This window comes from Panicum hallii, chromosome 7 (genome assembly GCF_002211085.1).
Source record: "Panicum hallii strain FIL2 chromosome 7, PHallii_v3.1, whole genome shotgun sequence".
Taxonomy (NCBI): domain Eukaryota; kingdom Viridiplantae; phylum Streptophyta; class Magnoliopsida; order Poales; family Poaceae; genus Panicum; species Panicum hallii.
The window spans coordinates 39,117,221-39,133,843 of NC_038048.1; the positions used below are offsets into that span (position 1 = coordinate 39,117,221).

Consider the following 16,623-nt stretch of genomic DNA (forward strand, 5'->3'; position numbering starts at 1 on the left):
CGGAGACGGAAAAGGACCACCGAGATCGTCTGGCGTCTACAATAAACAATTTGCGAATTGGTCCAAGTATTTACAAATACCCCCCTAAATAGGATCGCGATTATTCTCCGCTATCCAAATATTTACAGATACCCCCCTAAATCGGATTGCGATTATTCTCCGCTATCCAAATATTTACAGATACCCCCCTAAATCGGATCGCGATTATTCTTCGCTATCCAAATATTTACAGATACCCCCCTAAATCGGATCGCGATAATTATCCGCGATCCGAATATTTATAAATACCCCCTTTTTTTGGATCGCGATTATTCTCCGCGATCCATTATTTACACATTAGTCCCTCGTTCTTCTCGTTCCCTCCCATGGCCTTGGGCACGCTGCCCTCTGCCGCCGGCGAGATGGACGTGCCGCTGAGCTGCGGCCGGCTGTGCAAGCCGATCCTCCGTTCGCACTCCCCGCCCCACATACCGACCATTCCGGTCTTCCGGAGCTCCTCCTCCGCCAAATCATATTTGCTCCGCTTCCACCTCCTCCGCCTCCGGCGGCGGCTGGGTCTCGACTGGGCTCGAGGGGGCGAGAGGTTCATTGGAGTCGCCAGTGCCTACGGCAACTCGCGCGTGGACACGTGCCAACCACTGCCGCTCAGGCTTAACCGCTCTAGCCAAACCCGGAGGCCCCGGCCGCGCGTGCAACCGACGGCGCCGCCGCAATGCCGCTGTGCACCCCGCCTGCCGCGCCACGTCTTCCCTCTCCAACCTCTGTGAAACTCCGTCGCTTCCACGCCGCCACCCGCCACCACCACCACCGACAACAACAAGAGCCCGTCCCGACAAGAGCCGCGACCCTCCTGCAGCGCAGCGCCGCCACCGCCGGTCCCCACCTCGCCGCCTCCCTGCATGCGGAGCTCCTCAAGCCGGGCCTCCTCTCCTCCGATCTCTTCCTGTGCAACCACCTCCTCATCCCCTACTTCAAGTCCCGCCCCCACCGCCACGGTCTCCCGCCTGCTCGACGAAATGCCCCAGCGCAGCGCTGTCTCGTCTCCTCGTGGTTTGCAGGGCTCATTCAGGGAGACCGGCCCCGCGAGTAGCTTGCACTGTTCCGGCGGGTGCGTCTCGCCGGGTGCCCGCCCAACGAGGTCGCACAGGTGAGCGCGCGCACCGCGAGCTCGTTCGTCGGTGCCGCGGGCACTGACTGGCCATGGCGCCGCTCGCGGCAGCTGTACGCTCTCACCGTGCGGCTTGGCTTCGAGTTCCGTATCTTCCTGAAGAAGAAGAACGCGTTCCTCGCTGCAATGGTCCGTCACGGGCCTCGCGCCCCTAGTACAATACCGTAATATGGTTCTGTGAATAGCGCCGATGGATCTAGTGTGTCTAGAAACCAGCAGAAGAGAATATTAAACAAAAGTTGCCGTCCCAACAAGCACAGGTTTCCAGTTTCTGAAAAAAATCGTTTTTCATATCACCCACAGGCCACAGACCCACATAATGCCTCCCAAGTCCAAGGCCTCTTATACAAAAGGTTATGGTTAATTTGTGCAGAAGTTCAGCAAGAATTAACACTTAAAACATCGTAAACTATTACTGTAAAAGAATGATTCAACACCATCATCAATACAAGTCCTTCCACTCTTGACAGGCAAGCAACCTCAAGGAACGATGACAATCAAGTTGACAGCTGAGAATGCACACCAAAAGTTTCACCAGAACGGATCAGCAACCATCAATTAGCCAAGGAAAATGGGCCTGAAAATCACTTCACACTGCGGTTCTCCACGAAGCTACACTTTCCTTTCTTTGTACAGTGTATGTACCAAGTAGTACAAATGAAGCCCACACTCGTCAACACTCTCCACAAGCTACCAAATAAAAAAAAAGGAAAAAAGAATAAACAGGGAATACATAATCACACGGGGCAAAAACCAGGAGCTCCCGCAGAAGGGAGGCGCTTGTTTATACTATACACATACACAAACAAATGACGAGAAAAACAGCCTACCGAAGAAATGCTCATATAGACCACAAATAATAACAAATGCCACGTCTCATTGGTTAGAATCAATCGGTTTGCCAGACCTCGCCTGTGAAATCCGGTTAGCATAGATGGTTACTAGGCGCAGCTGCGTGCTGCTAAGCCCTTCCAAGTATGGAGCAAATGCTTTCCCAAGCATGATGTAGATATCCACCAGGCAGAACACAACAGTCTAGAGTGAAAAAGAAAACATTTCAAATGATCAGATATGGATGACAGGAGAAACGAATTAGGAACAGATTTAGGGAATCAAGGCAGATGAAAAGATCAGTAAGCAATCAAAATGTCATGTACCCACCTTTCGAACATCTGGACTTTGGTTGTTAAAAGCATCAAACAACGCTGGCAAAAATGTAGGTAATTGATCGATCAATTCCTCTTGGGAAAGGCGTCCAACAAGCTGCACAATTGTCACAAGAAATCTGTCAACAATGTGTGTACAAAGCCAGAGCAACTTTAACAATGACAAAAGTAAGCTTAAGTAAATTTTGAAACATATGATTCCTTCAATGGGACTGATTTTAAATTAACATGATTTATCTTAAATTAACATGATTTATCAGACTATTAGTTCATTTACCTCCAATCAGCACATGTGACATACTCTTCAATGTCACATATGCTAGAATTAACAACAATTGTGGCTAAAGCTTCCATGAGAAGAACATTAGTTGTGGAACTGGTACGAAAACACTGACACAAGCGACTAGGGTAACTAAAATGAAATGAGCGCATTATTGGTTTTTGGTGAAGAAAAGATAGCTGGTAGGACTGTCAAGTCCATTTTAAGACAAAGCAAATAATATGACCTCAAATTTAGAATCAAGATTGAATACACTATCACATGATGGTCTCTCCACAAAATCAAAGATGCACCAGACATAGGCACTTCTTTCATTAAATTTTCATAACATTTATGTTATGCCATTCAAATTACAGGGAAATAATCAGATAGCAATACCAACTGCACATATGAGATACCTTTGTCAAACAGTTGATACACACAACAAGTATCTTCTCATCATCACTGACCAATAAAGGTACTATAACCTGTATTAGAACCAAATACCATCAAACCAAAAGTATAGTAAATTGCAATCAGTAGAAAGGAAGCAAATATTTGTACATACAGCAAGACATCTGAAAGGATCATATTTTGCCAACAGAATATTTAAGCATTGGTTTGCCTCATTTGAAATCTGCACAGCAACAAAGAAACTTTAACACAAACATGATTGAGTCTGTGAATTATAATGTGTAAAATGAAGGAAGGTAATACCTTAGCCACAACATCTTTGGTCACATGAAGGAGCTTCTCGAGAACAATCTCAATAGAGTCTTCAATTGCATCTTTCTGGCAGAAATATATGTTAGTAATGTAAAAAGGGAGAGTCAATCAACTAGCTAATCTTATTCATGTTCACAGAATGTGAAAATCAGACCTGGTTGTTGAGCATCTCAGCAATTAAGGACAGAGCAAGCTCCCTCGTGGCTGAATCAGAGTCATCCAATACCTCAAGCACAGTCGATAAGATTTGATTGAAGTACTGTTGCAAGATTGAAAAGCTGGAATTAGAAAGCAAATAATAGACTGAGACCCGCATCTAGATTACTTTGTACTTAACCTATGTAATTTAAAATCTCCAGTACATTAAACAGTGAGCGCACTAGACAAAGAGAATAAAAATACAAAATAATATGAGTGCAGGAGGGAGCAAAATTCATTCAAGGACTTCAGTTTCTAGGTTCAAACTCTCAGTAGTCATCGGCCTAGGTCATGCAACGTATGGTAAGGTCTTCGGACAGCAGATCAAACTCCACTAACAAACAAGCAATGAGAGTACTGAAAAGTTGGGTTTGTACATGAGAATCGGATCAACGGGTGGTATAAATAGAAACCACACATGTTCACCTAAAATAAACTACTTCTACATCACAGACAATGTTTTCGAAGAAAAACTAACCTTCAGAAGTAAACACATTTTTTAGATACTAAGCTACATGCAAACTGTTGAAAATATTTATTGAGTCCATCATTTTTTGCAGGATCTTCCCTAAAAGTTCTCTTAAAGAAGATTAAAAGGTTTCATCATGGAATTAAAATAGAAGCGGTCCAGGAGAATGAACAAAATGAGAAGCAATAGCAAAATGAGTTTAGTTAACATAAGGAACATTTTGTCAGATAATCATCAGGTTGCAAACCTTTGCCCAAATGGAGCTGTTGTTATCAAAAGAAGCATCAACCAACTGTTGCAGCGCTTCCCGCTTTTCCGAGCTTGAAACTTCAGTATCGTTACTTATCTATAAAGTTGACACTCATAAGTTACAGAAGGCAAGAAAAGAAACACAATCACGGGTCAGGGTGGACTGTCAGTGAAAGTAATTGGTACCTGATGAAGAAGTTGCGGTATGCTCAGACCATTGTCAGTGTGCAGACTGGTCTTTATAGAACTAAGACTCACAATCATATCTCCCTCTTGAACACTTTCTTCAGTGGTTGAACCAACAGTATTATGCCCATCAGAAGTAAGAAACCGGCTGAAATCTAACCGAGGAGTACCGCTAGCAGTTTCACCATCTAAGGAGGCATCAGTTTTTTCAGGGTAGTTTGTCCAAGAGCGAGCAGCTTCCACAACTGAACTACTGTTATTCTTCGGCTCTCTGCTCCTAGTTAAATGAGCTTCAGTTCCTGTTGATGGCTCCAAGCTTTGAATACCATGATCCATGCTCATATCAGAAGTTGTTCGACCTATAGAGACATTGTGCGGAGTTGATTCTTGCATTGTACCGGTCTTCTTTCCTCCTTCAGCGTCAAGGGAACTAGAAGAATACCGCCCAAAAGGATAGCTCTTCTTGGATGTGAGTGCATAGCCATCTTCCGAAGAAGTTCCAAAATCTGCCTGGTCATAAGATTTGGGGCGTGGACGTTCTTTCTTGCTCTGCAAGTAGTTCACAAGATCAACCTCAATACGAGGTGTTTTGATCTTCAGGGCTCGCCTCAAGAGGTTTTGATCTTCAACTGATAAACTGAGAATAAAATTTAGCACTGCTGTTGAATCGAAGTGAGAATAAACAGCTATGATACCAGAAATAGATGCCTCCTTCAATTTTGCATTCTTTTCATTTACTAAAGGTGCCAATTTTGAAAGCCATAGTTTGAGGAAGCCGCTGTTACTATAACCATCAGAATCTACAGTGTACTTGCTGAATGATTTATTTGCGAACTCAAGAACAGCCAATTTTGCCTTTGGGGATCTCTGTTCATCTAATGAGCGTACTAGTGCAGGTAGCAACATATCAATAGCATATGTCCGACCAACAATATCCAATGTTGAGGAACATGGTTTTTTCACCAACTCTTTTGGATCAATAAGCCGTGAAAATACATATGGCAATATCCGCTCGACATAGCTTTCAAATGGCTTCTTGCAAGCTGGGATAATCTCTGCAAGTGTACTGAAAGCTGCCTGTGCAACCTTATGATGAGGATCATCCAAATGACGGAAGAAGAGTTTCATGACCTTCTCAAAATTTTGGGTGATTTCTTGAATACCTCTCTGGCCTTGTTGCAATAAATTCCGAATAAAATCAAAAGCTGAAACTCTTGCTACCCAGTCGGAACTAGGGCTGAGACCCTCAGAAAGTGCATCATTTAGAGAAGCCAGAGAATCTGTATAGCCAGACACGTCACCAGATGGTACATGGCTGTCATCAAAGCTGTGTCTGCCACTGGCAGAAGCCCTTGACATTACTTGCTTCCTTAGAAGAGGTCTCTGGAAATTTGGGACATGATTATTATGTGAATCTCTGTGGGTGGCATCCCTATAATGCATGTCAACATAGTTTTTCTCCAAGTGCATTTGAGGGATTCGCCTAGTTGAACGAATATCATAACTCTCATCCATGCGGCCACCTTCTTGAAGCCTCTCCGAAGATCTTCTTGAGTAAGGCAATGACAAGCCAGACATGGACTCAGATGACATACTACTCAAATATGGTGATCTTGAACGCTCTTTGGTAGCCAATTGTGTTGTCATTGTATCCAATAAGCGGGAACCTCCATTTCGTGAACTAGCAGCAGTAATGGCAGGAAGGGATGAATCCAGCAATGCTGAGTTCTGCAATGATAAAACATTTGATGCTGGCGCTGCAAGTGGCACAGGAGGATCACGAGATGATGGAGGATCAACTCCTGCACTAGGATTAAAAGTAAATAAGAAACTGAAATTTCTATAGTATCATGGAAAAACAGAAACGATAAAATTGTTCTGCGTTGCAGAAAAAACACCCCCTCTGTTTTTTTATTTTTGGAAAGGCATATTCCCATTTTATTGCATACTTATTTATGTCTTTATTCCTTGTTTGCCCTTATTTATCACGCCTTATCCCTACACATTCACAAGAAATGTTCACACTAACTATTCTTTCTCCTAAATACAACACAGTAAAAAATAGGGTAGTATGCTCATTTTATCTCATTGTCTTGGTTTCATAAAACCCTTTGGCTAACCCATGCACATACTGAAAAAGGCGGGAGTATAACATCAAAAGAGAATTTCTTAATAGCAATTTACGACTAAGCAGTTTAACTATACCAAGATCCAAGCTTGTGGAGCGTGCAGTGGAGAAATTTTGCCCTGATATACTGACACCTTTAAGCAAACTCTCAATGGCAGAAACTTTTTCTTTGCTAGAGTTAAGCACACTCTCAAGGCTTCTCTCAGAACTTCTGCCAATCGTCTTGGACTGTGATAACCGAAGACTGTTTGATGAAAAAGATGAATCTGAAGAAATAGCTGCACTCTTGTCCATTGCAACAATAGCTGAAGTGCCATATCCAGGTACAAGTGTACCACTGGCATGAGATGAAGCACGAGAAGGCTGCGCAACCCTATCACGCAACGAGGGAGAAGCATACCTTTTGTGCACACCACCATCTTCATCATTTATTATCTGCATTTTTTTTCCAATTAAAGAATGCAAAGCAAGTGTTTGTTTCTCTAGAATAGGAATCTAAGATGAGGAAGGACACAAAATGAAGCAGAATGGCATACCCTCTGTATCGCAGGATCAAATGACATAAAAAGCCGGCGTGAACGCTCTGGCCATGTCTTTGCAAACATTCTATAGCACGTTCTTGCAGTTGCGCGAACCTAGAGTTGAGAAAACACAATGAAACACAAAAGGATAATCAAGGAAAAAGTATGAACTAAATCGACGATCCAAGGAGTGTGCACTTTCTCACAAGAACAGTAGCAGAGAGAAGTATTTTTTAAATTTGAGAAATTATATAATTAATCAATAAAAGGGTACAACCACATTCATTAACTATATACAGCACAAACATGGAATTGGAACTCCCTTTTGCCACATCGCCACCCCACCCCACCACCCACCACCAAAAAAAAACTATAGTTGCCTTTCTTGTGCATGCAAGGCCAGCATGACCAGTCTGATAAAGTAGGACAGAAGGAAATAACGCTCACATGTATGTGGGCATGCATGAATGAAAATATTAATTTTTAACTACGTTTTGAGCATCAGATCATTTTGTTTGTTTATTTCAAATTGTAAAGTGTGAACAGAAACCAACATGTATTGCTTGTTGCTGTGCCAAGCAAATTAAATTAGTTTATAGTGGAATTTGTAAGCAATCTGCAGGCCGATTGCAACCAAGGACACAATAGAAAGAGAGATCAGTCAGGGGCGCAGTAGTGAAAAATACTTCATTTTCTTTATAAATGGCTCATTTCTGTGCAAAAAGAAATATGCCGTGGTAGCAACAAAGTGCAGAAAAGTGATCCTACCTCACTCATCGCATCTGCTACACAGCATTTTATCATATCTTCATATAAATCAGCTGACCGTTGTATCTCTGGGGCATCAGCCCAATACTCCAGTACCAGAAGTGCATACTCACAACACCTGGAATAGGGGTAAATAAATTGAAAACCTTGCAGGAAAATTGCCAATGGACAATGTGAAAATAGTCAAACATGTCTACCTTGCACGGAGGATTGCACTTCGGTCATTCTTTGCAGTGTCAACTATGCGAGGAAGAATCCTTGCAACCTTGCAATTCCGCAGGATCTGCAAAATATTTCCATGTTAGCAAATAGGTGAAAACAAATGACATCCATTAAGTACAAAAATATTGACAAACAAAAAAGTAACTCACAGTTTTGATACATGTGTCTGCAGATTCAGCGATTACAAGCACTGTTATGACAACAAGCTTAAAAAGCATCTGAAAAATTCATACACATGTTAGGTTTTGTTTCAAAAGGTATATGGGAGGATAGAAAATTGGGCATGCAGTTACCGGGATAAAAAGTTCAGCACATGGCTCAAAATCACCAAGGAGTTCTTTGGATAGTATATTAAGTAGATGGCATGCCTGTGTATAGAAACACGAGAGTGAGGAAGTTTTCAACTTGAAGAAAACACATCATGTCAAGAAAATTCATCTTGTGTAACAGAAAAAGAAAAGTACCAGAATTTCAAGAAAAAAATTCTTCACAAAATGAAAGAAGAATAAATGTTAACCAACGATACCTGTTTTACAATGCTAGAACGTCGATCAGACAGTTGAGTGGACAATGGAGGAACCAGTTGCTTCAAGAGCATAAGAAATGAGGGATAATCAATTGCACCTGACAGAATCACAACACAGAAAGAGAAAACTTGAATTTCTTTTAGGAAAACAAATAAGGCATGCAAGATCATATTAGCAATGAATAGAGTGTATCTCTAATGATGAAGATTCAGAGTGGCAAATTAAAACGCATCCTCTTTACAGGGAACTTCAATTAAATCCTCAAAACTGCAAGTTCAACTATGAAGTATGAATAGATCTTCTTCACCAAATTACACTGAGGATATTTAATATCCCATTGATTCTAAACATGGAATTCCTATTTATTTCACCTTGGTTCTCATTTTAAAAACTTGAAATAAATCAGGAAAAACACACAGTTGTAAATAAATAAGGAAAATGACACTACATTTTTTTTCATTCTAGCCTGCCTAGCAATGAGATTTCCTTTTCTGGATATATAAATATTTTCTAAATTTTGCAGCCAAGACATACTGCAACATATTATTTATAGAGATACTTATGGCCTTGTAAAACTGCATAAAGCATTATTTAGGAATAATGGTATGTACACTGTACACAGAAAATCAACCTCCATAAACGAGGGCTTCAATCCTTTGCATGGCAGCAATACGTAAAGACCAATCCTTTTCTGGAACAAGGGTAGCTGCAATCTTCTCAAACTCCCGAAGTAATTCTTTCTCAGAATGAACTTTTATTGGTTCCACTGGTTTTTCTGTTATGTCGGTGTCACCTATAAATGACACGAGAAATTGCACGTGAGAAAACATATGTATACTTGTATGTGTGGCAGGGAGTAAAGACCAGAATACTCATACAGACTGGCGAACCATGACTTAAGACGCAGATTGTAACAGATTTAGATTAACCGAAAATCTAACTTATCTGAAAATATCAAATATCTTGTCATAGGATGTGTACACTGTAAAGCTTCAGGAAAGACAGCCCAAGAGACACGCCCATGCTATGTTTACAAATTAACAATCTAAAAATGTTACGGGGATGAAATTATTGGAGCAACATAACAACGGTGAAAAGGTGGCCTTTTTATTTAGTATCAGAAACCAAATTATAATTGCAATTCAAAAACTGAAATTCAATTTTGTTGACAAAATTCAGAACGAATAGTACGGGATATGCAGCTCAATGTTGCCTCTATGCCTGGTGCTGCTTGGAAAAATTAGTCTCTTCTTGGTTGACTACACCTATAATCATGACATGCTGAAAGCATTCGGGCATGAAATATCCCACGAGTACGCAGCAGGAGAAAGACATGCACCAACTATGTCCAAGCTTGCACTTACAGTCCAGAAAAAATACATTTAATCCTCACATGCAAAGTACAAAACTTTTCACCCATATATAGAAATTACCTCCAAATAGCGTACTTTCCCTTGGTATGCTTTTTGTCCTTGGGCTGCCTCTTTTCGGATTAGCACTAACAGATCTAGACTCTGCTGCCTTGTACTGCATTGCAGTATCAGATGATCGAACCTTTGGTTCTATTTTATCCAACCTATAATTTATTTCTTTAAGCTGCAGGCACCAAACAATAAAGATTAGAGTAACCTAGCTGTGCTGATTTGCATAGTAAAAAATAAACATGAGCATACAATCATCTTAATCAGGAGATTTCCTAGTTCAAATACTAAAACTAGCAACAAAAGTACCATGTAAGAAGGCAGATTATGGCGCTGCAACTCTTCATGAAACTGTGAACCCATGTGCTTGTACATCTCCTGTAGTGAAAAAGAAATGGTAAGGGTTATTACATAAATACTTATGCTGCCTAGATAACAGGCAATGTCCCAACTAATCAGTGTGACCAATTTCCACAGTTAGCTAAAGAATATAACTAATGCTTAGATCAAATAAAAATAGATGAAACTGAGTACAAGGGACTAAAACGAATCAACTAGAAGCAAAGGGGCTTGGAGCTACATTCAGCGTAAGATGCAAGAAATGATTCAGTCTCTCCAGCTTGCAAAAAATGGGATGGAACTATTGAGAAATTAAACTACATGAAGAATTAAAAGAAAAACTGTGAACGTACAGTGAAGCATAGAGCATAAAATCAGTAGTACAAAAAAAGGTGTCGGTGCAGGTCTACACAGTATTGAATATGGAATCAACCAACCTCAATACAAGAGATTGCAGCATCTCTAACACTTTGGTTTGAATCATTCATCAATTGCAGGACCTGCAGAGACAGAAAATCTTAGGGCCACTAGCTATAGCGTGCAGAAGGATATAAATTTTGATCTATGAATAAACGGAATAAACATCAACCATCTCAAAGTGTTGACTTACAGGTGAAAGCAAAACTCGTTGCAAGGAAATTTCTGTAGAAGCAAATAGCCCAACTGCAGTGGACACCGTACGTACAAACTCTTCTCGCACCCTCCAACTCTTATGAGTCCATGCATAACTTCCAGCTCTTTCAACGATTATTGTTGGCGAAGAAACCTGAGATTTGGACAAAATCAAAATATTGCTCACCACAGTGGTCTAGAACTTTAGAACTAGTCAGTAGTCAAGAATGATCGGCTTGAATGCTTGATAATCCAAGGACGAAAGTACATATGTAACGGTATCTTAGCACTGTAATTGAGCTGTGACTAGTAGAAAATGGTATCTGGATTCAGAATTTATTTACATTGTAAGAGCCAGAGACTGAAGCGCTGAGATATTTAATGAAAAATCACAGCTTTAACAGGCATTCTAGTTCCAACGCTAAGCGGTAAATTATAAAGAATGACCTTTACGTGCTCTAGTATCAAACTGTACACAGGGAAGCAGGTAAATACTTCAATCAAACCCCAGAATTATCTTTGTTACAACCAAATTCATCAAAGAATAAGATGCACCCCTGGAAGTCCAACTTCAGAACAATACACAAGCTCAAAAGCAAACGATTCCTGCAAAAGTTAACCTATTGATTCATTTGAATGTTACACTGTCAACCTATTATGGTCCGCCAAGTAGAACTTTGCATTTCTCAGTTCAGCGCAGCTCTGCAACTTCGAAGTCTACCGTGCCCCACCCGACCTACCCAAAAAGAGCAAACCCCGCATCTCCGGTCTGCTCCTGCTCAACCTCTCAGCTCGAATTCGCAACTCAATCTAGCTTCCCGGCCACACGCATTTCCCGGGAGAGCTTACAGGCTACCGAAAGCACCGGTGAAGGGAGCTCACCTCCATGAGCGTGATGAGGAGCTGGCGCGCGGCATCGCGGACGGGCTGCTTGCCGTCCCCGAGGCGCTCGACGGCGGCCGGGACGAGGGCGTTGAGGTGGATCTTGAAGTGCTCGCCGGCGACGACGGCGGCGGCGGAGAGCGCCTGGAGGCCGCCCTGCGCGATGCGGAAGTTGGCGTCCCGCGTCAGATCCATGCAGGTGTCCACCAGCGCGGTGACCTCGGCCCCCGTGAGCCCGCGGCGCGCCGCGGCGTCGAGCGCCTCGTGCAGCCGCTCGACCCCCGCCAGGCGCTCCTTGGTGTCCTTGGCGCGCGCCGCCTCCAGCGCCGCCTCCATTGTCCCCGCGCGCCCGGGGGATCCGGCGGCCCCGCCACGTGGGAGAGCTCTAGGGTTCCCCGCCGGGGGAGACGGGACCGGCGGCGAAGGAGGGCAGCGGGAGTGGCCGGATCTGAGGAGGGAGGGGGAGGTTGGGGGGAGTGACAGAGAGCGCACACAGCGAGACGAACACCAGATGCTAGGGTGGTTGGGGGGGGCTTTTGGTGGAGTTTGTGCGATTAGCCCCCTGACGTTTTGTATCCTTCGCACCCCGGGGGGCCTTTGCGTACAAGCCTCCGTATGAAACGGAACAGCCTGACCTGGACTCCGGGAGACCGGATCGTGGGTCCCCCGACGAAGAAGGAAAAATCGAGGCAAACGCGGGTGCCGCGCCGAAATTTGGCCGAATTTTAAACGGTTTTTTTCCTTCCTTTCTCAAAAGCCGCGGTTTGGGGGGCAGCAGAGTGCAGAGGAATGGATAGTTTCCGAATTCTCTTTTGGAGCGGCTCTGTTTCGTTTCAGCTTGGCGACAGCGCCGCCACGACCCAAACAGATCCGTTTTCAGCGGACCCGTAGCATGCAAGGCGTGGGAGGGAGGAGATTTGCAATCCGTTCGAAATCATTCCCCCCGCCCCGATGATCCGCGCGGCCTGCGGCCTGCCTGTCCCCTTCGGCTGATCCGTTCGAGTGCAGGCATCACTCCGGGCTCGTCGTTACGGCGGCAGCAGGACTTCAGCCACAGATGATGTGCGTCGATTATATAAACATATATATATATATGTAAAATCTGAAATAAAAAAATAATACGACTTGGAACTTCTCGTACACGCTGTGTAGGACACTGTTAGTGGAACACGGAGAACCTTTACGTGCATGCCTAGTACTACTTCTAGGCCATGGCCATGGCATCGGAAAACGGCAGGGAGTAGGGACAGGTTGCGCTCCGATTCATCAGCGGCGGCCATCATCGCGGTTCACGGACCGGAAGGAAAGCTCCGTTGAGACGACCAGGGGACGACGGGGGAAGGCCCGGCCAAAAGCAACCTGAAAATCTCAGCTCCGGCCGCATGCTATCTGAATGTCTGATACTCTGATGCGCGGGCCCGCGAGCCGCCTGTAGGCTGCTGTAGCTTTAGGAGCGACGGCGACGCCGAGCGGATGATCCCGCGCGCTCGCGCCCGCCCGCACCAACCGCGGCGACGTTAACGCCCCAACCGAACCTCCCCCGGCTCTCGCCGTCTCGGCCTCCGCCCGTAACACGAATTCCGTTCGCCCTCGCCGCAGCCGCGGGGAGACGGACCGTCCTGACGCCGCGGATGCTCTCGCACAGGACTCTTCCGGATGTGTCCGGTTAGTACACATCATCCGAATCCGTTGCGGAAAGCTTACGACGGCCAGTGCGCACAGGCTGGCGCGCGGGCGTGAACGCTTTCCTCTCGTCGCGTAGGCGTGCCTGGACTAGTAGCCTTGTCCAGGAATAATGATAATCTTTTTTGGGAGCCTGACAGCAAGAGGATTGGCCATCATCTGCTCTCTGTCAGTCACCGCCTTTTGCTAATAGTGGGGGGGCACTCGTGCCGCCGCACGCCGTCCATCGGCTGCCCGTCTCCTTTTCGCTTTCGCCTCGGCGAGAGCAGAGCACGAGGGCACAGTCTGGGACTCCACAGGAGCGGCGCAACGCCAGCCCGGCGGCACGTGACGGCTCTGGTTTTGCTCTCTCTCGCTCCCGGCGCTCGGTCCGGCGGCCAGCGGCAGTCGCCGGCGCTGGGACTGGACCTCGGGTCGGCGCGGTGGATTAGCAGGCAATGGTGCGGTCGCGCGGGGCAGCGCAGCCGGATTAATGATCCGGCTTGTCTCATCGTCGCGACAAGGTGGGTGAGGGCGAAATGCTTGGGACGCATCGTAGAAGCTGCGATGCAACAGCACTGTAGCCTAGTAATCGCTTTCGCGTGTTTATTCGGCAGTGCCGTGGACCAAACCAAGTGCTTGAAATTTTGAAAGGACGCTGCACGCGCGGAATGCATGCTGGAGCGCGCAGCGACGTACTGCTAGTCTGCCACAACCTTTTTTCTCCAGCGGACGTTGGCGGACCCGGAAGCCGTTCCCATCGATGACGATTCATCAGTTACTAAAGAAAATCAGGAACTTTCCATGTCAAAACGAAAAGAGTATGATTCCTCGGCCTAAAAAAAAGTTGAGCTTAGTTTTTTAGCCCCATTTCGGTTGATTTGTTATCTGGTCTATAAACGAATTTCATTTTGATTCTTGGCCCTTCCGTTAGTTTGACAAGGTAATTATGTTAAAAACAATACAAAATAACTCTTTTATCTCTAACGCTATTCACAGTCCACCCACTCAACTCTCTCCATCTCTCACTAACGAGCGTACCCACACGTCAGCATCTTCCTCTTTCTCTTGTTCCATCTAGGGAAGAGAGGACGGAGTCAGCATCTTCCTCTTTCTCTTGTTCCATCTAGGGAAGAGAGGACGGGAGCCTCCAGTGGCCGACAGCAGGGTCTTCTTAGGGCGGAGCTCGCGCCCGCATCAGCGTTGCGCGCCTCAGGGCGGAGCTCACCCGCGGCGGCTAGCGCGTGCAGCGGGGTCGCAGGCCCACAGCGGAGCGCTGGCGCGGCTGGTGCCTAGGCCTGTGGATTCGCCAGATTACCACCATAAGCATTGCCATTTCGATTTTTCTTGCCACTCGACCCTTTTACCCCTCGTCTCTCCACCTCTTTCGATCTTCAACTTCATGTTCCTCTCTGTCTAGACCAAAGTCGCCGTCGGGAGCCGGCCAACCTCCTCCGACGAGCGCGATGAGGAGGTGCCCGTGGCCATGCGCGACACCCAAGCTCGTGCGCGCCAAGCTTGAGCTCACCCGAAGCTGAGCACCTAGCTGGCGACACTTCTCTTCCTCCTCCATCGTTCCTCTCCTCCTCCTATGTGGCTGCACCGCCGTGCCGAGTCACCCATGGTCCTCACTGCAACCCTCCTCTACCATGGGGCCGCGCCATGCCCTCACCGTGCCTCCCACTTTTGTGCCGCCCATGCTCCATCCTCTGCGAGAGCTCGCAGTCATGCTGCGCAGCAGTCAGAATGACAAGCAACAACGAAGAGAGGGCCGTGGCAGCCAGCGGAGAAGAGGATCTTGTGCCCAGCAGAGGTCGAGCGCCGCCGCCATGTGCGTGCCATGGCTGCCGGGAACAAGGTCGGCTTTCAGTCGCTCGATGCACGGAGGAGGAAGATGGGGAGAAGGTGGAGAAGAAGGATACGGCAGGTGGGGCTAGGGCGGGGGTATTCTGGTCTTTTTCGTGCTCGCTTAAAGGGGTAACGGCACCTCTGGACGGAACTAACGGAAGAATCAAGAACCAAAACGAAATTCGTTTATAGGCTAGATAATCAAGTTCAACCGAAATGGGACCAAGAAATTAAGCTCAACTTTTTTTTTTTGCCAGGAAACCAATTTACTTAAACGGAAAACAAAACCCGCAACTCCGGCTCGTTTGCAATGAGTGTGCAAGGCCGTGGCCCTAACTCTCCCTCCTGCCCTCCAGCACGCACAACCCAACAACAACGCCCACGCGGCCTGCCGCCTGCGGACTGCGTAAGTTTAGGATCTGTGTTTTGGGCCTTTACTAATTAAGCCTGTTTTCCCTTTCCTTTTACTTTTCTTTTTTTTCTTTTCCTTTCCTATCCATTTCCTTCTCCCTTTTCATTTTTTAACTTTACCTTTTTTCCTTAATCTCTTGTAGATATTCTTTATCCATACTGTAATTTATTTATTCACAATTTGTACATGCTTGTTATGGACTACATTTTGTGGTGTTCTAGTAGTAAAAAATCCTCCCCCATGATATATTTTCGATTGCTCTAGTCGTGAAAGATTATTGTTCTATGGCATACCTTGTATTATTACGGTAGTAAAAAGTTGTTGTTCTACAGTGCATTTTTGGTTGTTGCAATGAACAAAATTTTATCATTCCATATTATATTTAATTGTTCTACCTATGAAAAAACACAATCCCAATGTATATTTTAGTTGATCAAATTATGAGCTTTGTTAAGAGAGGGTCCATGCATGGGCTTCGTTGGGGACTTAGGCGGGGGACGGGGGATCAAACCCTCGCTAGCCCAACTGCACCCAAGGAGCTTTGCCACTAGGCTATAAGCCCATCCGCTAGTGTAACATTAGTTGGTGCGGCAAATTTTGATTTTCTTCACTAAGGTAGTAAAAATAAATGAATCGTATCCGTGTTTTCTGCCTATCCGTCACAGCGAATTCTTAACATAAAGCTTTGTACTATGACCCACATTTGAGTATAGTACTATTAATTTGCTCAAAGGTTTATTTCCTATAAATAGAAGAGCTAGTGCAAGCATTGTATTCATAAGAATCAGCATTCACCGCTGTTTGTAGGTTAGCGCAGAGGAAGCACTTGTGCCTAGCAATCTCCGCATCCTTGCTGCTTC

General features: G+C 45.3%; 1 protein-coding gene across 1 annotated transcript; it reads right to left on the reverse strand.

The window, feature by feature from the left end:
• Positions 1-1,555: 1,555 nt before the first annotated feature.
• Positions 1,556-12,322, reverse strand: LOC112899331 (CLIP-associated protein). The gene is made up of 21 exons (XM_025967762.1): positions 11,842-12,322; positions 10,958-11,113; positions 10,785-10,847; positions 10,318-10,386; positions 10,021-10,183; positions 9,219-9,380; positions 8,587-8,684; positions 8,354-8,428; positions 8,210-8,278; positions 8,036-8,121; positions 7,839-7,956; positions 7,086-7,184; positions 6,627-6,984; positions 4,422-6,223; positions 4,234-4,332; positions 3,474-3,578; positions 3,311-3,385; positions 3,162-3,230; positions 3,013-3,081; positions 2,330-2,431; positions 1,556-2,203 (listed from the first exon to the last, which is right to left on the reverse strand). The coding sequence occupies exons 1-21, from the start codon at positions 12,175-12,177 to the stop codon at positions 2,045-2,047; spliced, it is 4,332 nt and encodes a 1,443-aa protein (XP_025823547.1). The 5' UTR covers positions 12,178-12,322; the 3' UTR covers positions 1,556-2,044.
• Between the last annotated feature and the right edge of the window lie 4,301 nt (positions 12,323-16,623).